Source organism: Vitis riparia, chromosome 7 (genome assembly GCF_004353265.1).
Source record: "Vitis riparia cultivar Riparia Gloire de Montpellier isolate 1030 chromosome 7, EGFV_Vit.rip_1.0, whole genome shotgun sequence".
Taxonomy (NCBI): domain Eukaryota; kingdom Viridiplantae; phylum Streptophyta; class Magnoliopsida; order Vitales; family Vitaceae; genus Vitis; species Vitis riparia.
The window spans coordinates 17,491-40,658 of record NC_048437.1 but is presented as its reverse complement, the minus strand read 5'-3'; the positions used below and the strand labels follow the sequence as shown (position 1 = coordinate 40,658).

The following is a 23,168-nucleotide window of genomic DNA, read 5'->3' as shown; positions in this document are numbered from 1 at the left end:
AAATTATTCTGTCATTTGTCTACAAAGTAAAGGCCCACTCTTATTCAAAATTCCATACCCATTAATTTTTCAATTAAAGTTCCACTTAATGCATGGCCCAAAATCAATACCTCCCATCTTCAATGCCTTCAGCCCACCCCTGATTTTATTCATTTCAATTCATTTAACTCCCTTCACCATCCCATGATTGTGGCCCATATTTCAAATGGATTAACTGTTGGCCCCACATCATTTCCTATCCACCTTCCACTATCCCATAAAATTCTGAAACCAATACTCCATGGTAGAATTTCATCTATTTTAATATAATTTGTTTAATATTTGATTTAGATTTAATTCAAAATTTTCTCGAATATTTCTTGTTGTCATAATTTCTCTAAAAAATAAAAGTCCAGGACATGTGTTTATCTCCTTTTTAATTAAAAAGGGCCCATTTTATTTTATTCTCATTAGCCCAGTCTCACTGGCATATGTCCAGCCCAGTCTCATCATTCGTTTGATTCCCACCAACCTCACAAGAATTCTACCATCTTGCACAGATTCATCATCCACTTCTCGATCCACCACTGTAAGTGCCCAAGCTCGCTCTTCAAACCCTAATTTCTTCTCCTCATCTATCGATCCTTCCCGCTTTTCCAAGATCCCCAATTTTTTATTTGTGAATTTGTTATTTTATATCTCAGTTTATTATTTCAGTATTTTTTTGGTAATCTGTGCATGTTTTGGTTGATTTCAATTCGCAGTCTGGTTCTGATTTTGTGTGTTTATTTATTGGAATAATTTGATGATTGTTTGGTTCTCGACTTTTTGCTCTTTTCTGCGGGGATGGTTCCTCTATCTGCTTCTGAACTTTGGATTTTTATTCATTTTTATCATCTGTGTGACGCGGAATGGTGATGTCGATAGTGGATAGGGCTTTTAGGGTTTGATGTGCGACTTGGAGAACGAGGTCAAGTTGTGTGTGTGGAACATCTTGATAGGGTTTTTGTCCTTTTTTGGTAATTTGTTTATTTACTTATAATCTCCTTAATTTGTAGCAAATTTTTAATCTCAACAGTATTTAGGGATGGGAATGCGGGAGATGCAAAGTGGAAAATGAAGTTACTATGAAATTTCCGTTGCATGTCAAGTAAATTAAACGCCGCTTCTCTTTTGGCTGTTTGATTACGTTAGAAAGATGGGAAAAGAAACGGGTTTAAGCTACTAGGGTTTTAACTATTTGGGGCTCTATCAAATGAAACGTACCTTTAGCTGTAGGAAATATGACCTTTATTGCTTGACATGATATAGGTGTGCTTTTCATTTCTTGGTAGACAGAAAGTTAAACCGTAAAGATTTACTGTTTTCTTTTTGGCTCTTTTAGTGATTTGGTATCCAAACTGAACGTCTGGGTTTATTGGAATGGAGAAACGGTATGTTTTACTCCTTGTGGTCGTCGGTGTATTAGTTAAACTAATGACGATACTGGATAATGGTTTGTTTCTTTTGTGATGGGTTTATGCCTTATTCCTTGTTAATATTTTATTTTATGTTCTCTTGTCCATCATTTTAGGACAACCAACCTTCTCCACTGTCAGTGGATCTCACTTCAAGAATTTACCACTCCCTAACCTTTTAATCATCTCAAGAAACAACCCATTTATTATAGTTTCCTGAAGGCACACCAAGTGAGGCCTCTGTTATCTGATCAAAGATTAAACTGCCTTCCTTTGCCTGTTATTAATCAGCCTCTTAACATTCCAAAAAACTATTTTAAGCTTCATTAATCCACATGAACAAGAGACCAATCAATAACCTGATCCAGCCTTGCTACCTTATCCAAAAGGAGGGGTTCTCTCGATCGCCTTTCCTAACTTTTATAACCATCCTAGCTTATATACTTTGTCTTTGATAAATTGGTAAGCTTATCAGGCTGTATTTTGCAATGTGGGCCTTCTCTTGAGAACATATAGGATGTGCTTACTTCTCTTTTCTTCTTCACTATCTTTCAGGAATTTTTCTGTTCTAGCTTATTAAAGTATAGCTGAAGATATTGTTTCATTTAAAGTAAGCTGTTTGATTTCACCATCACTTTTAAATATAAGTTCATGTTTATGCCATTTGATTTATGGATTTTTATCTCCATATAGGTTCATTATTTTCTGTTCTTTTGACAGGAACCTTATATGTATGGTATGCATCTGAAGACATCATTGTTTGGTATGCATCTGAAGACATCATAGTTTACTCTGTTGGTGATATTTAATATACTTTTATTATGTCAAGGTATGGTTCTAGAACTCAGTGATTCTAGTTATGCTTTTAGTGGTTACATGCAAATATGGTAGATGATATGATATAAGATTATCCTAGATGATCTCCATACTCCTTGCTTTGCATGCTGATTTTGCGTAGTTTAATTGGATCTTGCTTATTGCTCTAGAGATCTTTGTAGAAATACATGCTATAACTGCTTAATTTGGATGATTGGTGTAGTGATTAATTGATTTTATGACAACCATGCCTTTCATTTGTCAGTTTCGTAGCTTACATATGCTGAAACTACCTGGATGTGATACTGTTATTCAGTTGGTCAGTTTGCGCCCTTTACATGCTGTACTGCTTCAATCTGATTCTATCAATTTGTAAATTTGTGTGCTACATGTCCTGGACATGGCACTTTGTGCCTCTTAAAAGATATCTTGTGCAGTGCTTTAAGAATGAAACTTGATGCATTGATTGTTTCTTTCTGAGAACAATGATTAGTGATACTTGTTACTCATGGAAAAAAAATTGATTAGTGATACTTGTTGGTTATTTTTTTTTTTGATAAGTAAAGAGAATTTCATACATAAAGAGACACCAAAAAAGCGACTCAAGGTATACAAACCTATACACCCACCACCAAATGGGCCAAAGAAAAAGAAGGAGAACAACATCCAGCTGGCCCAAAAAACAACCTTAATAGGATCCCAACCAATTAATAAAATTAACCATAGTTAGAGGGCATTCAACTATAACAACTTAGCCTCAGACCAAAGAGAATAAACAAAAGAGTATTTCAATCTCTGGATTGACAACACATCATCCTTGAAGGCCAATCTATTTCTTACCTTCCAAACCATCCAAAATATGTAAAGAGGAGCAGCTCTCCACACCTGCTTGTGCTTTTTGCCCACAAAAGAACCATGCCAGCTAAGGAGAGTCTCTCTAACTGAAGAGGACATCACCCAAGACACCCCAAACAAAGTAAAAAGTAACTCCCATAGGACCCTTGTTTTTGAACAATGAAGAAGAAGATGGTCTATTGTCTCTTTATTCTCAAGACACATAAAACATCTATTTGCCAAGGCCCATCCTCTTTTCTGAACAAGATCTAGGGTTAAGGCTTTACCCCACGTAGCCTCCCATGCAAAGAAACTAATTTTGGGCTGTACCCACACATTCGAAATACAGGTAGAGGGAAACAAATAATTGCAGTCCGCTTCTAGAGCAAGGTAGAGAGACTTGACTGAGAACTTGCCACTCTTTGTTTTGGTCCAAACCACCATATCATCCACATCTCCAAGCACTCTCTTCCCGTGAAGACCCTCCAGAAATCTTTCCGCCTCCTCCACCTCCCAATCATTTAGGGCTTTTGAAAAACAGGGATTCCAACACCCCCAACCCCCCTCAACCGAGGGATCCCAAAAATCCGCCACCCAAGCTTCCTTGTCAACAAACAAAGCAAAAAGGGAAGGAAAAGACACAAAGGGGAATCCCCACACCATCTATCCCTCCAAAATCTCACCCTCCTCCCATTACCAACATTGAAATAAATCCGGGCACCCACCAACTCCCAGTCCATCCTTATTCCAAAGCTCCACACCATGTGCCTCTCTCACTTCCCGAGAGCACCAACCCTCTCTATCTTCCCCATACTTTCCTCTAATCACTTGATTCCACAAAGTCTCTCTCTCATTTGTGAATCGCCAATTCCATTTGGAAAGAAGAGCCTTATTGAGGATGGAAAGGCATTTGACCTCCAAACCCCCTTTCTTTTTACTTAAGCACACCAACTCCCATCTTACTAAATGTGGTTTTCGCTCCAAATTGCCACCATCCCAAAGGAAATCCCTTTGAATTTACTCTAGTCTCCGACTAACTGAACTTGGTAAGCGCAACAAAGACATAAAATAAATAGGAAGATTCGACAAAGTACTTTAGATTAGAGTTGCTCTTCTTCCCTTGGATAAATATTGTCTCTTCCACATGGCCAATCTTCTACGGAATCGCTCTTCCACTCCATCCCACACTGATACTGACTTAAACGGAGCACCCAAGGGCAGACCCAAATAAGTGGACGGGAGACTATCCACTCTACAACCAAAGTCCAAGGCGAGATCATCAATATTCGCTACCCTCCCTATTGGAATGAGTTCAGTTTTCTCCAAGTTTATTCTCAACCCTAACACGGCCTCGAACCACATAAGCAACCAACTTAGGTAAGTCAGATGGTCTTGAGAAGCTTGGCAGAACACCAAGGTGTCATCAGCAAACAACAGGTGGGAAATCTGAACCCCCTCTTTGCTCCTACCCTTCACCCTACAGCCCGACATAAAACCTCCGTCCACAACCCTTTTAAGGAAGGAGCTAAAGACCTCCATGGCAATCACAAAAAGATAAGGTGAGAGAGGGTCACCCTGCCTCAATCCCCTTGAGCTTTGAAAGAAACCCTTAGAAGTGCTATTAACCAACATAGAGAAACTTGCAGTGGATATGCACCACTTAATCCACACTATCCATTTCTCCCCAAAACCTATTTTCTGCATAACTTTAAGAAAAAAAGATCAGTCCACATTATCATATGCCTTCTCTATGTCAAGTTTGCACAAAATACCATTCTCATTAGTCTTTAGAACCAAATCAATAGTTTCGTTAGCTATCAACATTGTATCTAGGATTTGTCTACCCTCCACAAAAGTCCCTTGAGCCTTAGAGACCACCTTTCCAACCACTTTTTTTAGCCTATTAGCTAGAACCTTAGCCAACCACTTGTACAGGCTTCCAACTAAGCTTATGGGCCTAAAGTCCCTTAAATCTTCAGTCCCCACTTTTTTTGGGATTAAAACAAAAAAAGTTGCATTTAGACTTTTAACAAATTTACTGTGTGCATAGAATTCCCTGAAGAAACTCATCACATCATCCTTCACAAAGTCCCAAACAAACTGCCAAAAAGCCATTGAAAAGCCATCAAGCCCTGGAGCTTTATCCCCACTACATCCCAACAACGCGCCATACACCTCTTCTTCCGTGAACAGCACCTCCAACGCACAAGCATCCGTATTCTCCAGCATTTCACACTGCAGCCCTGATAAAGGAGGGCGCCAGTCCCCCGGATTGGACAGTAGAGATCTAAAGACATTTACTATCCCTTCGCTAATCCCATTCTCCTTCGAATGCCAAACACCATTAATCCTAATTCAGTTCACATCGTTTCTTCTTCTGTGAGCATTTGCCATCTTGTGGAAAAAACCGTATTTTTGTCACCCTCTTTCAGCCACACTTCCCTAGATTTTTGTCTCCAAGTAATCTCTTCTAGTAAAACCCTTTTTTTATAATCTTCCCTCGCTTCTCTTCTAGTTTCCATCTCTTTCAAAGACAGTCTGTTAGTCTTCTCCTTAGCATCCCAAACTCCATTTGATCTAAAGCCAAATTCTTCCTGTATTCAACCCCGCCAAAGACATCTCTGTTCCACTCCTTTAACTTAGACTTCAAGACCTTTAGTTTTTCAGCCAAAATAAAGCTTGCAGAACTATTAAAGTTGTCCCCCTCCCATCAAGACTTCAACAGATCCTTAAAACCTTCCACTTTTAGCCACATATTCTCAAATCTAAAGGGGGATGGTCCTCTTCTCAAACCCCCTCCTTCTAACAAAATTGGGAAGTGGTCAGACACTGGTCTCATGATTGTGGCCCATATTTCAAATGGATTAATTGTTGGCCCCACATCATTTTCTATCCACCTTCCATTATCCCATAAAATTCTGAAACCAGTTACCCCTCCATTTCCTGACAAACCCAACCCACACTCTTTCATGTCTTAAACTCCCATATCCAAAGTATCCCAAGATTCCTTTTTTTTTTTATCCTAAAATGATGGCTGACCAACTCACGTTATTTTCATTAATTTTTTAATTAAACCAATTTTATTTTATTTAAAACATTTAATGATTATTTAAAAAAAAATACAAGAAGGGGAGGGGGTGGAAGTTCCGAGGTGAGGATTGTAATTGTTTTTTAACATCTCTCTCTCTCTCTTTTTAATTTATTCCATGTAAATACCCCATTGTAGAATTTCCTCTATTTTAATATAATTTGTTTAATATTTAATTTAGATTTAATTCAATTTTTTATTTATTCATTTTTTTCTTTAATATTTCTTGTTGTCATAATTTCTCTAAAAAATAAAAGTCCAGGACATGTGTTTATCTCCTTTTTAATTAAAAAGGGGCCCATTTTATTTTATTCTCTGTAGTCCACTCTCACTGGCATATGTGCAGCTCAGTCTCATCATTCATTTGATTCCCACCAACCATGGGCTTCTCATAGTGTTTTATTAAATTGTGGGCCCCCACTTCCTTTCATACCCACTGCCCATTATCCCATCAAATTCTGAAATTAGGTATCCATTCATTTTCTCGCAAGCTCAGCTCACACTCTTTCACATTTTAAAAGTCCACCATTGTCCTTTGAAGGCCATAATATCAATGAGATTCTGCTCTCCAGCCCATACTATTATCCTATAAATTTTAAAACCAAGGATCCCAATGTCCCCTTTTTTATACACTTAGCCCACTTTTTTTCCACTTTCAGAAGTTCATATCGGCGCACTTTTCTATATTTCTTATTTCAATTTCCTTTTAATTCAATTGTTTGGTAATAACTAAAATATTTAAATTCTATTTATTTTAAAATTAGTCTCAAATATAATTATTTTAAAAAATCTAATTATTAATTCCTAAGAGTGAATCACTTATGGCTGTGTTAATTATTTTTTAATCACATGTTGTGTTAATTATTTTTTTAACAAATTTAAAACTTGGTTTATATAATTTTTAAAACCTAGGTTATTTTGTTTTAAACACGTTGGTGCAATTACTCATAACGTGAAAGAGAAACATTTCGCATATGATTGCAATTGCTTATAGAGGATAATTAAACTTCTTCCATTATTTGTGCAATTACTCATAATATGGTACAAGTAAATGTTTCTTGTTATTAATATAATTACTCATAGTTTTAGAGGTATTTGTGCAATTACCAACTAGGATATTGAAGCAATCTCTAATTTTCATCTTAATTGTGATCTATAAGTTTTCTTTTACAGTTTTTTTTCTTATTTTTTTTTTCATAATTTCAATGCCGTGTTTTAATTTATTGAGCAATATTGCCTTTGGAAATGAATTTATGACATGTGCAATGATCATTTTCAATTTTTTTTTTCCATGCATAACTAACAACTTAGAGGTTACCTCTAGCTTGGCATGCGTGTTGAGAATTCTGCCCTCAATGGTTAATTTTGTTTAAATGGTCAATGGGTAAATTCCTCTCTTTTTATGGAGGATGGGTTTTGGTATTTTCTATTGTGGTTTTAAGCAAATTTTGCATTATTCTTATATGTTTTTGTCTGTACTGTTAAAGTGTAATGGAGTTGGTATGAAAACAAATTCAGAGCTGGTTCATTTGGAGCTGAGTTGACATGAGTAGGCTATCATTCAGGCCTCGTCCTCTTGATATTCACAAGAAGCTCCCAATTGTAAAATCTGTCAAGGACTTCGAAGATGAAGATAGCCTAACTTCCACACGAAATTCACAGATACTGCGCCTTGCTGCAGAGGCTGATAATGAGGTATTGCTTATACTCTTAGTTTGCATATTAATTTTCCTTTGGGTGTTCCAGTTGTTAGACAGTCATTGGTTCACAATTCTCTTGAGTGTGGAACAAAATAAAAATCCAAAAGCTCTTACTAATGATAATGTTACCAAATGAGCTCATTTGTTATGTTCATTGTGGTGTGCCTCTGAGATTTTTTATTCGTTCATATTTGCTAGAGTAGGCTGACAATGTGAAACAAATTGCAGCAAGCTCTTAACTGCATAATTAACAGATTCCAACTAAGGTGGGCCAGAACCATGTATTACCATTCAGGCAAACAATATGGTACTCACCATTCAACCTATTTAGGAAAAGATTATAGTACTTTGCAATTCTATGTCATTAAATTACTTATAAACATTTGTCAAATAAGTGCAGGTTGTTATGGCTGTCCTTCCCATTAATGATATGTTGTGCTGACAGTCCTGCATCTATAACTTTAAAAGATTGAAATGGCTAGAAAATTTCCAACATTAAGGATATATTATTTTTTTGATAAATAAATAAGAACATTATTAAGAAGTGCCAAAAAGGGGTGTACCAAAGTACACATGATGTATACAATGGCCACCAAAGAGCGTCAAAAAAGGGATGGGAAAACAAAAAACTACTCCCCTCAAACTGAACCTAACCAATCAATGAAATCAAATAAAGACATCGATCTTTATCCGATAAACAGTTTGGACTAGGATAATAAGCTATACAACAACAAGACTTTCAATCTTTGATCAGAGAGCTCCACATTCTCAAATAATTTTTCGTTTCTCTCCTTCCGAATTATCCACAAAAAAGGTATAAAGGAGCTGCTCCCTAAACCTTTCTCCGCTTCCTTTCGACAAAAGAGCCCTGCCAACCTAACAAAGTCTCTCTAACAGAGGAGTGAATCACCCAAAAATACCAAAAAGAGCAAATAAAGGCTGCCACAACACCCTCGTCTTGCTGCAATGTGAAAGGATTTGGTCAATGAAACACAAGAAACATCTTTTGGCTAATGACCTACCTTTCCACTGTAGCTGATCAAGAGTTAAAGCTTTTGCCCAAGTCGCTTCCCAAGTGAAAAAGCTCACCTTAGGTGGAACCTAAGCATTCCACACAATTACATACTGGGAACGACATTGATCTCCCCACCTCCAGGCTAGAGTAAAGGGGCTTAATAGAAAAAGTTCCACACTTTATCTCTAACCAACACACCATGTCCTTTCCTCCCTCAACTATCAGATTATCTTGTAGCCTTGCCAAGAAGTGCTCCACAATCTTAATGTCCCAATCGTTTGGACATTTGGAGAATGTAAGAGTCCAAACACCTCTTCCATTAGAATGAGACCATAAGTTTGCCACTCAAACCTCCTTTGAACTAGCTAAGGCAAATAAGGAGGGAAAAGAAACGCTTAAATGTTCGTCATTACACCAATTATCCTTTTAAAACTTTATCCTTCTCCCATTGCGTACAGAGAAAGATATTCTACACTTAACTATGTCTCATAATTTTCTTATGGCCTTCCATAATCCAACATCGTAGTCATCACTTGCTTCCTTAGGACACCACCCCCTTCAACTTCCCCATATTTTTCGCTTATAATTTGTCTCCAAAAAACCTTCCTTTTGTTGCAAAGCACTAGCACCACCTAGAAATATATTGTCGTTCCCACATTTTCAATCTTTTATGGAACCTTTCTTCCAACACATCCCAAGCAACCAAAGAATTATGAGGGGCACCTAGAGGAAGGCCTAAATAAGAGGTCGGGAGCACACCCACTTTGCAACCTAACTTAAAGGCCAACTCCAAGTTCTCCACCTTCCCAACCGAAATAAGCTCACTCTTGATTAGGTTAATTTTCAAACCTGAAATGGCCTCAAACAACATAACTAGCTTAAATAGGTCATTTGGGCAAGAGAGGGTTCACAACACACCAAAGTGTCATCAGCAAACAACAAACGAGAAACCTCCATACCCTCTCAAGCTCTACCATTCACCTTGAAACCTGATAAAAAATCACCCTCCCTAGCCCTCTCAAGAAGGTCGAGCGCCTCCATGGCTAACATAAACAGGTACAATGAAAGCAGGTCCCCTTGCTTCAATCCCTATAGCTTTGCAAAAACCTGCAAGGGGTACCATTCACAATAACATAGAATTTTGGTCAAGAAATGCTCCAACTAATTTAACAAGCTCTACCATTCACCTTGAAACCTGATAAAAAATCACCCTCCCTAGCCCCTCTCAAGAAGGTCGAGCGCCTCCATGGCTAACATAAACAAGTACAATGAAAGCGGGTCCCCTTGCTTCAATCCCTATAGCTTTGAAAAAACCTGCAAGGGGTGCCATTCACAATAACATAGAATTTTGGTCAAGAAATGCTCCAACTAATTTAATTGATTCACCTATGCCTAAATCTTATCTTGTTTAAGATCGCAAGCGAAAAGTCTTAATTAAAATGGTCATACACCTTCTCAATATTAAGCTGACAAAGCACCTCTGGCTTGTTACTTTTTAGCATCGAGTCAATTGCTTCATTGGCTATAAACAAACATCAAGAATTTTGAGATGACTTTGCTCATTACCTTTTTAAGCCTATTGGCCAACACCTTAGCCAATAACTTATAAAGGCTACCCACCAAACTTTTTATTTTTTTATCAGAAACAAAATATATATTGATTATGATAGTTGAAGAGAAGGATGAAACGTCTTGCCTGCAAAGTACAAAACCTGATCAAAGTAAGGGTATACTCCTCCATTGTACAAGGAGAAATACCGATAAAAGCATGTAGAAATTATTTCGAAAACCAAAATCAAACTCTTTCAAACGTTATCCACCCCTTTCGAATTACAAACCGAAAGCCAACTATGTAGAATAACATTAAATGAAATTCCTCTCAAAGTGGCAATACAAGAACCCCAAAAAGAGGAGTAGAAATGAATAAGATCCCATAACATTCCTTTTGTTCTACACTTTTCCTAAAAAATCCTAACATTTCTCTCTTGCCACACAACCCACAATATAGTGATACATGTGATATGCCCAAGAGTCTTGCTTCCAATTGAATTCTCTAAGCCTCTAAATGAAATAATCATAATATCTCCAATACTCCTTGGTGGAACCCAATCCAAATTAACTACATTGAAGGGCCTATGCCAAAGCCCTAGTGTTACGGAACAATGTAGAAAAAAATGATCAATTGATTCTCCACTCCCTTTGCATAAAATGCACCAATGAGGACTAAGAGATTTGTAGGGTCTTCTCACTTGTAGCATGTTATTGGTATTTGCCTCCTTAAGGTCTTCAACCCCTCCTTTCTTTGGCACCAAAACCAAAACCGTTGCATTGAGGCTCTTTACAAATCTACCCAATTCGTGAAATTCCTTAAAGAATTCTATCACCTCTTTCTCCCTAAGAGCTTCCCTCCAACCTCCTCTAAAGAGAGAGGATTTAGATTCAACAACAAACCAACTTCTTCCTACTCAGCCTTCATTCCCATAAAACCTTGTATGCTTCAACACTGAGGATATATTGTTTTTAGATGATGTTCAATAGTGCCATTACTTATGTTATTTTGCAATAGTTGCATGATGCATGTGACATTTGTCATAGATAAATGTGTGTTAAGGATTTATATCAACTTCTCAATGAGTTTTTCACTGAACTGTTGCTTGTCAATTTTTTTGAACTAACTTAAGGATATTTGTCCCTCAGGTGCATCAGGTTCCTAGCAAGAAATTGGCTCCTGAGATACCTACTCCACAGTTTGTTGTTGTTGATACATATGAAAGAGATTATTCCCGCACTTTTTGTCAACCAACATCATATTTACGTGGAAGGGGAGGTTTGTGAAGTAGGGAAATCCTTTATTGTTCATTTAGGAATAAGTTTGAAGGGTTCTTTTTGGCAGGGTATCAAATGATAAACAGTACTAAACCTTTGAACTATTTTGTAGCTCGGGCTGAGATTGGTGAGTTTGTTGAGTATGACTTGGACAATGAGGATGAAGATTGGCTTCATGAGGTCAACAATGAAAGAAAGATTCTTGCACCAGAAAAGTAATGATATCAAACATGATTACTCTGTACTCTGCATGTTCTTTTCTTTTTCTGTGAAATGACTTGAAGTTATAGGATCTTTAGGAGTTAGGGAAGTGACTCGTATAAGTTGGCTAAATGTTGATGAGATGTTTTAAGACTTAAAATTTTGGTTTAGAATTCTTGAAAAATTAAACCATTTAGAAATGAGGAAAAATTTAAGCTAATGTATAAAACACCTGAACTGCATGAAAATAAGGGAAAAATTATTTTGTTGCAAATATAAGCCCAAAATATATGCATGCAGGATAATAGAAGCCAATAAGCCTAAAACATGTTAGCCCAAAACATGAGTAGGTCAAATACTGATGGCATACCCCATTGGAGGACCTTATAAAGCCATTAGTTCTGACATATGCACCCCTATTTAGATTGGTGAAACAATAAGCCACTTGTTCCTCCTTTCCTTGACTTCCTTTGAGCTTTGGTGGTGGGTTGTTTTCTTCGGGAAAGATCCTTTAGGCTGTTTTCTGATATAAAAAAAAAAAAAAATGTTGGCAATAAAATGAGGGATGGATTTTATGGGAATGTGCCCTTTTTAGCTACAATCTGGGTGATGTGGAGGGAAAAGAACTCCAAGATTTTAATAACAAATATAAGATGGGGGATGGTGTTTGGTTTCTTACTTCTCATTCAGTTTCAGTGATTCAGAAGTTTATAGGTGTACCCTTGAGATTCATATGCATGGACTAAAAAGCAAGTTTGGTAAATCAAAAGTGAGGTCCTGATATTGTTAGAGTGTATCCTTTTTCCAGGCCTGATGTGTATTGGAGGGATCATCAAAGACAAACTAGTGGATATTATTCAAGTATTCTCAAAAGCAGTTTGGGATAGGGATGGCTATTGAAGTTGTAGCTTGATGGTGGAAGGGAATTTGGCATTGGTGTATTGTGGTCACAAGTGTTACATACCTTGCAATATCGACATTTTTATTTCCCAGTTTTTAAAAAAAAATGAAATTATACATTATGTGGCAACACGAGTTTAGATAAAATTGAGGTTTGAGCAAGTTTCACCTGCAACTGCAGATTCAAAAATGTTTGTAGGATTTAATTGTATTTTCCTGAGTGTAGGAAACCATGATATCTTATCAACGGAAGAGAAGTCTAGGGTTATCTAAAGTTGCTTATGTTGCTTGAAGTTTGGGATTTTATTTACACTTGTTTGGTTGAGTTTCTGCCACATCTCAAATTTGAGGCCCTGATTGACGTTTTGGCTGAGGACAAGTTGATTGTGGCTTAGCTTGATGTGTTCTCCGTTTGTGCAGTAATAGGAAAAAGGTTAAGAATTGGTTTGAGTCATTTCTTACTTAACCTGAAACGTTATTAGACCTTTACTCCACCTCCCACAATGCCCTCTATCTCCATTTATTTTCTTGTATTAAATGTGGCTCTTAAATTTGGTTCCATCAATATATTCTGAATCCAAGCCGACATGTACGAGTGTTCACAATGTGGCTGCAAATGTTGCTTCTCCTGATATCATATTAGATTGAGTAGCAGCTTGAATTTAAGCTATGGAATTTTACCTTTCTTTGATGCTTCAAGTTTGGATTCAGATTGACTTGAAACAAGATGGATCTTGGGTTTTTTTTTACCTCTTTAGACTGACCTAAACTCCTGTTAGTCCTCTGATGTTTTTGGCTTTACCTACAGTCTTCACATCAGGTACCATCGAACTGGCAAGTACCTAAATGATTCTAGAATTTGTTAATGTTTTAGCTCCTGATGTTTTTGCTCCGTCTTTGCTACAATATGCTGATTTACATTTTTAGATGGACATTATAAGGTTTTATTATAGATTGAATTTTATTGTTTCTATGCAATCTCACTGTTTTGGAGGTTGATAGGCTTAACCACTAGTTAGTGTGCCCTAATTGTCATTTATCATAATCAAGTGGGTTGGAGCTCCTTTGATGCAAGTGTAGCACATCTTAACTTTCACCAACATAATCAACTGCATTATGTTTGTTCTACTTGTCCATTTGTTACTTCTATTGCTCACAATCATGTTGGTGTTCTTGTCCATGCAGGTTTGAGTGTCTAATTTTCAAATTGGAAGTATTGGATCATAAAGCTCGAGAAAGAGCAGGGATTATAACACCTACACTTGGTTCACCAATTCCTGTACTTTTACAGCTTGATGCTGCTACTGAGGTGAAAGTTCATTGCACTCTTTAGGTGCATAATCCAATTTCCATGCTATTTGTTGTGTTTTCGACTTTTTTGTCCTTCCATCTATTTCTAGTATAGATTTGTTGATTATCTATTGAATTGTGTATTCCAATTGCTGATCTACAGTATGGTTGCTGTTAGTACCATGAATTAAAATAAATAAATGAGATAGCTGTGTGGTGTGTAGGTGCTATAATGAAAAGACAATATACTTGGATTTGATTGATCATATGGTTTGTATGGACATTGAGGTAAGATTGAATGCTTGTTTTTGTTTTTTTGTTTTTTTTTTGTTTCTTTGGCTTTTTAACGAGGGTGTAACCTTCATACTCTTGTTTTTGTTGATCTAAGACAATGTTAGGGTGGTTGCCTTCAATCAAATTAGATGGGCTGGGATTTTACCTCTTTTAGGACTTAAGGTGAGAAATGAGGAAATATTTGGGCAATGGGGAAAAGAAATTAAAAATGAGAAAAAGAAAGAAGATAGGAAAACCAACCATGTATACACCACATATACATGATAGATATTTTTCTTATGATCATGTTAATTGGGATTTCTTATTGGTAATCATGTCTAAATGGGGTTTGGGCAAAGGTGGATAGATAGATAAAATGGTGTATTTCCATGGAAACCTTCTTTGTTCTCATTAATGGCACTTGGTCCTGTTTTTTCCAGAGTTCTAGGGGGTCGAGGTAGGGGGGATCCACTTTCCCCTTGTTCATTTTGATTATGGAAGCTCTCAGTTAGATGTTGACTAGGGCCCAGAGTGGGGGCTTCATTACAAGTTTTAAGGTGGGTAGAAGGGATGGGGAGGAGTTGGAAGGACTTCATTACATGGCTATTGTATTTTCCTTTAGAAACTAACAAAACACTTAGGGATGTAACTAGAGATTATCGGACTTAAATTGGGACTCAACAGCAATGATTTGCTAAAGGTGAGGAGGCCTTTGAAGCTCTCAGCTTGGATTGTTGTGTTATGTGCCTAGGCAGTGGAATTCAATTGATTATTATATATATATTGCCAGTGACCTTGAGCCTTGTGAGTAGGCTATTCAGCTTTGCTAGGGTAGATTGGGTTCCTCCCAAGACCATGAAAGATACCTTGTTTATCTCTTTAGAGGATTTGGGGATACTCCTAGAGGAAAGGTTTTTGGCATGTAGCTTGCCTTCTTATTATGGATAGTTTAGAGGGAGTGGAATGTGAGATTTTTTTTTTTTTAACAAATGGAGGACCTTAGAATCTATTTGGAATTTGATACATTTACATTCCTTCCCATGGACTTCTTCCTCTAAAGCTTTTGAGGATACTCCTTTGAATATTCTACAACTTGATTGAACATGGTTTGCAGATCAAAGACGGAAGATTGCATGATCCTTTCAGTATAGACTCCACCTTTAATGAGTTTGATCACATTTAGCTTTGATGAGTGGGCTCTTGGTAACCTAGGCCACCTAGGAATTGAAGGATCACCACGTTAGAGTGTTGAGAGCCTTTTCCAAACCTGCAAGAGAGGTTTGACTATTGTGGCAGAGATTTTAGCTCATTTGGAGTGCTTATTGCAGGCCAGGACTTTGGATATTTTCAATTTATTGGTGGAGGGAGATTTTGTTGTAGTAATTTCATGGGTCTCTAAGTTGGAGAGAGGTCCTTGGAAGTACTTCTGGTAAGCAACTTTGGTTGTTCCCCTTGTTTAGCTAATGATGTTCCTGATCTATTTGCTAAACTTGGAGCTAAGAAGATGGTTATTTTTGAGGAATTTTTTTACCCCTTTGAGTTTTACGTTGTTGCTATATTTTGTACATTTTTTTTCATCTTTGATCTATATAACTATCTTGCTACTCTTGTTAGGTATGTCCCTTTTTGATCATTCTTCATGTTTTTGGAAGGATTTCTGATCCTTCAATTATGCTTAAAGTTCATATCATGAGAAGTTTGTTTTGAATAAAAAATTGTAGGGTGGGATGAAAAATATGATTTAATAAGTTCCCCATTATGCTTCATCTGATTAACTGTTACATCACAGATTAATAGCCAAATAATGGTATGTATGGCTTCGTCTGAAACACTTTAATTTTTTATTGTTTTGTTAGATATTTGTGATATGTGGATCAGTTAAATTACTGGTTTTTAATTTATCCATTTGATCCATTGAAATTCCTGTTAATGATCTGTCATGGAACTATGTTTAACTGTTATGAAAGTTAATGCCCTTTGCTCCATGCTGGTTGCTTTTGATCATTAGGCAATTTTATTCATTGAAACAGTAGTCCCTGTTTTGTAACCAGTATTTGATCCTTTTTCCCCCCTTTCTTTCTGTCTGTGCATGTACATATATCTAAGCCATCTGTGGGTCGATGTTTTGTCATTTACTGCAGTCACTTTTAACTACGAGTTTTAGATAACCTCTGGTTGTGTTATTTTGATTGTTTATTTGTTTCCTTATAATGCTAGGCCATACAAGCCCAGTCCATAAGATTTGCAGTTTTCCAGTCGGTTTATAATTACTGGAGAGAAAAGGTATGGATTAAATATCATAGTAAAAGTTTTTATGAAATACATGAAAGATCTTACATCATTTGGAAAGAATGCTTGCGCTAGAAGACTGTTGATTGTTTGCGGTATGCAATATTCTTTTGTAGGGTTGAGAGCTTAGTTGTCAACTCATAAATTATGTCTTGTATCATTTTTACCTATTTCTTCATGTTGTCTATCATTTGGTCTCCTCACAAATTATGCACAAAAAATTGTCTTTTTTTTTCCACAGTTAGAAATAAACTAAAAGAAAAAAATGTATATAGATTAGAAAAATGACATATAAAGCAATATGTAAGGAAAAAAAAAGGTGAATATATCCCGACAATAAAGATTTGATGATGTCATTAAATATGAAAAATATGGTCCATCAGCACAGTAATCCTGCCTTTGGTTATGGATTTGTATAAATAGCGGTGCACATCAGAGCTTGGATTTTATCCTGCCCCTTCTGTAGAGTGGATATGCTCCAGGGAATTATGGAGGCTCCTGCAATTCTATGACTAATCTGTACTTCTTGAAATGTGACGATCTCAGATGATGAAGAGATTGTAAATCTATCCCAAATTCTTTCAGTTTGTAGTGTTGTGTTGTCTACATGTCCTCCAAAACATCTCTTCACTTTGGATTTTCAAGTGCCTTATGTACATTTTTTTGGGGTTTTTACGCCAGAGAGATTAGTAGCAAAGGCTTTACAAGTAGAGTTAAGACGATGATAGATGCAAATTTTGAAATAGAGTGTTGAGTGCAAGATCTAACCCCCTTTGGATGGTTATTGGAATATCAAAATCAAATGAGGAAGTAGGAACTGAAAATAGGAGAGTCAAAACTAGTGTTACTTGAGTTAAGAATTTCTAAAGTGGAGGATTTTGACTATGCATTTGATGAATGGCCCCTTTATTCCTTCGAGAGTAAAGTTGGAGTTGTTTTGTTTCTTTCTTAGCTTGCTCAAGTATCTCATCAGTGAGAAGTAGTATCTTCCAAGGTTGCTCCCCCTCTTCAGAAATTCCTACAACATTTTTCACTTTCAGCAAACTCTAAAATGGGTTGTTAAAGGATTCCATCACAGGTAACACATTGCAAAACTGTTCTTCATCAACCTTATTCTCCCCTTGAAGAACAGTCTGGGAGTAATATAGTTGTTGTTCAAAGAAAGTGACATCCATGGACACATAAAACTTTCCTGTTGCTGGATGAAAACACCTATAGCCTTTTTTGTTAGTGAGTATCCTAGAAGTACACACTTGTGAGCTTTTGGGTCTAGTTTACTCCGTCCCTGGCTATAATCAATAACAAAAGCAGTAAAACCAAATATCCAGGGTGAAATTGAAGAAATTAAGAAGAGATTGGATAGACCTATCATATGATCCATGGCCACTAAGTCAATGATTTAAGGGTTGGATTTTGAGGTATGGAGAGCAATGATGAGAAAATTACCCATTTGGGCTAGATTTGATGAGGAAGGTTGTTTGTGACATTGACTCATGAACCTACAAAGTTGCTCCATTTGTTCCTTTGTGCAGAGAGGCACCTTTGCATTCACTGCATTTGCTGTTTCAGGACCATTAAGAGGATATGTTGTTTTTGCTTTGCATCGAGGACTATTGCTACGTTGACTTCAATTGTTTTTGTTCCAATTTTGAAGCCTTCTATGAAGCTTGCACCACATATCATAGGTGTGTTGTGACTGGTGACAATGATCACATCATAACTTATCTTTGTCATCATTTTTGTGCCTCGGTCCTCCAAAAACAGCAGCTTCAGGTTTGCTAACTGCAAGTGCTGAGTTTTTCAGCTTTGTATTCACTATGGTCAGTCGAGAATTTTGCTTTTTAATCGTCAATTAGAGTATGCTTTCTTCTTTCCTGATTGTGGAAAATACTTCTATTATGGATAGCATTGACTCCTTCCCTAAAACGTGACTTCTTACTTGATCGAGTTCTGGATTCAAACCTTCCAAAAATTCAAAGATTTTTATCTCTCTTGAATTGTCTTGAACAACACATTATCTTCCATATTTTTCCACTTATGATCTTGGTTCTTATCCATCTTGCCAAATTCTATTTATCTCATTGTAGCAGCCAGTTACAATCATAGAACCTTGACAAGTGATACCTATAAAAAAAAAAAAAGGAAGCTTGACGAGTGTTCCATACCTTTCCTTTTAGTTCATACAATTGTGTGCTGCTCCCCTTATCTAAGTATGTATCACCACCTCCCAAATTTCTTGTGTCTTTTCAAAACATTTCACTTATCGGGACCATTGCACAAAATTAGCACCATTTAATTTTTGGGTGGTGATCTATAGAGAATAGTTGTTGTTTGAAATAATCTCCTCCTTAGTTTCTTTTCTACTATTTCCTAATGCAAACCTTAGACATGGTTTTTTGTTTTTATGGGAGAACCAGCAGCAAGCTGGTTAACAAAAATGGACTATGATAGTCGAGGGAAAAAAGAAGATGTAGAACCCTAGAATGGCTCTGATACCATGAGGAAATTCTGGATTATTCCATTGACTTCTTGAGTGGTGATAATTACATATTTATATAGTTACAAAATTTAATCTAATCTAAACTAAGAAAGCATATAAAGTGCATTTGTACAATTGGATTCTGCATAAAAAAGGGAAATTCAACAGCCTAATTACATACATAATTCTAGGGAAACGCAAAGGAAAGGGAATTATCTAGAAAGTAATATTCATAGTTAGAAGACTGATTCATGCAATTTTGGTCTTTGAATTTTTCATCACTTCGGTTTGTGAGATTTGTTTTAGATTGCAATATGATGAGGTGATCTAGTTGTCTGCTAGTGCCTATCAGACTACATTGCCTTTTTAATTTCATGGAAAGAGCTCTTATGCATGCTTCCTTTTTTGTTTTACCAGCGTGAACGGTGGCAGAAGCCTATTTTGCGGCGATTGCAGGTTAGTTTTATCAATTGCTTATACTTTTTCCAGATGTTCTGTGCAGACACATTCATAATCCTACTGTTGATGCATGCATAGTGTTACCAAATCATTTGATTTCTTATAGCATAGTTCAAGTTTATTAAGAGCATAAAATTTAATCCACTATGGGCATAACCCATTTATTGTGCTTCTAGTCCCATATGATTGAAGGGTCAAGCATGAACTTGTGATTGTACCCTCTGTTATAAGAAAGACAACATTTTCTAGCAGACTTTCTCAAGCATTTGTGTGGCATAATTTGATCTTTCCAATTGTGCTAGTGGATTTCTAGTAGTAGTCCTTGGATTGAAAGTATGTGTACTTAATTTTGCCTACAAAAGAAAGATATATGTGCTTATTTTCATTTCAGTCAAGCTGCTGTTTCCTGGTTGCTAGGTATATTCTCTGAATTGTTTTTAGTGCCATGATGGGTCTACTAATCCTAACCTCAATTGCATTTTTCCTTGCAGCCTCCTCCACCAGTTAATGATACCAACCCGTACAATGTGTTTAGGCCAAGGGAAAAAGCTCACAGACTTCATACAAGAAGGGTAGGGTAGCAGATTTGGTTTAGCTATGCCTTTTTACATGGACTTCTAGTGGATATTCGATTTATAATCCTTATTGTAATTGTATTGTAGTATCTCAACCCTGTCTTGTCCTTTTATATAGATGCAAAGGAGGGAAAACAATGTGCAGTCATTCGAAAAGCTTCGCCAGGTGAGCACCCAGATCTTGGGCTTATCTCGCCTTCCTGGATTTCTCAAACCAGGCATGAGAGGCCTGTCTGAGACCATATATAATCACACACATGTTGAAGAGTGCCTTAACATGAGGCTAATCAATTAGTCACTATTAACTAACAGAAATCAATGACAAAAAGTTCATCCTAGTTAACAGAGTAAAGGTATTCTCATGATCCATTTTCAAACTTGTAAGGACAAGAGCAAATTGATGGAGTATAAGGGTTCATAGTATTACTTGCTTGGTCTTGATCTTATAACTACATTTGCAACTTATCAGAAGCTTGCCTTTAGGAAAAGAAACAAGATCCCAAGATGATGCATTGAAGGGGTGTGAGCTCCTCACTCATACCCTCCTATGCCTAACTAGAGATATAGGAAACATAATCATTGTGTTTGTGCCCTTTCATTGTTTGTAATGTCTGGTTAGAATCATTGCTATTTTGATGCTTCTGATAACAAGTTTTGTTCTAGAAAATAATGAATCAAATCAAAATAATATTATGCTTTATTGTTGTAAGTTACATTGCTTGTATTCTATTTACAGATATTTCTGTCTTGTTTATCTTCATATTTGCCATTATAATTTAATCATTCTTTTGAGTTCATCACCAGGTCAGGCGCAACCTAGACCAAGCCAAGACCATATTGGAGGCTTTGATTAAGGTGTTCTTTATTTATTTTTGCTGTTTTAAAACATTCAAGGAGATTTTTGTTAGCCTGGGGTAAAATATTATTATCACTAAAAAGACTCATCGCCTTTAGAAAATTCAAATGCAGAGAGAGGAGAAAAAGAGAGATGTCATGGAGAGTGAAGTTAGCCTTCAAAGGATTCAAATAAAGTATAAGGTATGCATGCAATGCACTATATTATTGTCTTTGGTCACTCTTTTCATATTTATGGACATGCAGCTAATAGCTTTCTTTTTCCTTGTTTCTTTTCATGGATAATGTGTCTAACGCATAGTTCAGCTCTAACATTTCATTGGTATGCAAAGGTTATGATAAAAAAAAATTGTGTATGATTTGAAGCTGGTAGATATATCTCAATGCTTTTCCATGGACTAAAATGTAGTTCTTACCAGTATTTCTGCTTCTTGTGCTTGCATTAGGAAATGTTAATGTGGCTTTTGGTAGATGTATGAAATTAGAAAGATTTACAGTTTGATGGCTACTGATGGAAAAGTTGTTTGTATCATGAACTCCAAATTCAAGAGGAAGAAAAAATAGAAAAGGAAAGAAGGAAAGTTTTACTCATTGATACACATGAAGTTGATATGAGATTTATTTTTTAGCTGTGTAAGCATTTGTATTCATGATAGATCTTTCCATCTTTGTTATATGCCTTAAGCTCGCATTATAGGATTTCAACTGTTTAAAACATTTTGCATTTATTCAGTTCCTTGATTTGCTGTTCTGAAGCATGCTGTGATGTTTGTTGCCATGTTCTAAGCCACATAAACATAAACTTGTTTTGATTTAGCTTTTTTTATTGATTGCTGCTTGGGTTCGCATGGATTTTCCAGCATGAAACTGAGCTTCTTGATGATAGCTTGGCACTCCCTGGATTTCCAACCTTCCCTTGTAAAATTGGTTCAAGTGAGGAAGAATTTGTGGACTCAGATGACGTTGCAAACAGCCGTCCACATATACGACCTACGGTAGGACAAAATCCATCTTTGGTGGACTCCAAGCTGGTGATGATTTCTGGAGGAAACCTGAGACGGGAGTTGAGGCGGCAGCATGTGCCCCAGGGGTGGCTTAATAAAATGGTATATGCGTTGCTCTTTCTACCAAATCAGATTTCCTTTTGTTGTTGAATTGTGTATAAATATGGAATTTAATCCAGGATCCACTTGAGCCTGCTTTGTTGTTCACAAGACCTCTAGATCCAGAAAAGTTGGCAGCTGCTGGCATAGTACCGCCATCTGATGATTCTTCAATTAAGCATAGTCCATCTTCACCGCACTTTAGCTTAAGTGGAAGGATTGGGCGTGGAGGGCGAATAGTATTTGACAGATGGAATCCACTTTTGCTTACTCCAATCGAATGGGGAAACCCTTTTTATATGCCACCAAAACCCAGGCCTTCAACACATAATTGAGAGATTCAGTTGGCCTCTTTTGGATCATGTGCTTGACCTGAGGCAAGGTGAAGCCAATGCAAGGAGATTCGATTCCATCCTTAACGGGATCCTAAAGGTTGAGAGAAATTTTGGAGTAGGTGCATTTTTGTTAGACCCAGATTTTGTAAATGGGTCACACCTTGTCCATCAGCTGATTTGAAGAGAGAGAATGTGTCTGCCCCTCTTCTCATCTGCTCATTATATGATTGTGCTCCCATTCTCTCTCTCTCTCTCCTTTGTATCACACACATGGTATAATATAGATAGTTTTAGGTGCTACCTCTCTTTCGCTCTCTCCCTATTACTCGCACGGTATGATATAGAGAAATTCTCTAATTTACTGTTCCGTGCTACCTCTCTACCTGTTTTTCACACACGTAATGGTATTCCATATGAACACATTGTCTGTTATTTGATGTTAGTGCTACCTAAACAATGAAGCAATATCTAGTGGCCAAGTGACCATAAAATGGAAACCTTCATATTATTTTGTCATTTATATACTTATCACGAACTTATTATCGAGGAGAATGCGTTAGACATGCAACTTCCGGTAAGCGAGAAGGCACGCTACTTAACGATAGAAGCTTTTCTAATGTTATTGTTAAAATGATTTTAAAAAATAAATCCAAGAGAAACCTCTAGTTCTCTCTAAAATGATCCCTCCCAACCG

The 23,168-nt window shown here is 36.8% G+C and overlaps 1 protein-coding gene across 7 annotated transcripts; it reads left to right on the top strand.

Annotated features, from left to right (window-relative positions):
• Positions 1-463: 463 nt before the first annotated feature.
• Positions 464-22,909, top strand: LOC117917936. Of its 7 annotated transcripts, none has more exons than XM_034834409.1 (15): positions 465-568; positions 1,992-2,046; positions 2,157-2,265; positions 7,662-7,869; positions 11,587-11,716; positions 11,828-11,930; positions 14,002-14,125; positions 16,597-16,662; positions 19,565-19,603; positions 20,098-20,178; positions 20,300-20,347; positions 20,986-21,036; positions 21,151-21,219; positions 21,897-22,142; positions 22,220-22,909. In XM_034834409.1, exons 4-15 carry the CDS (start codon positions 7,720-7,722, stop codon positions 22,472-22,474), a joined length of 1,362 nt encoding a protein of 453 aa, XP_034690300.1. In that variant the 5' UTR covers positions 465-568; positions 1,992-2,046; positions 2,157-2,265; positions 7,662-7,719; the 3' UTR covers positions 22,475-22,909. The 7 variants fall into 7 exon arrangements, with proteins under 7 accessions (XP_034690304.1, XP_034690301.1, XP_034690300.1 ...); XM_034834408.1 differs by lacking the exon at positions 465-568 and adding an exon at positions 603-1,898; XM_034834413.1 differs by lacking the exon at positions 1,992-2,046 and having other exon boundaries at positions 464-568; positions 2,157-2,199.
• The last annotated feature ends 259 nt before the right edge of the window (positions 22,910-23,168 follow it).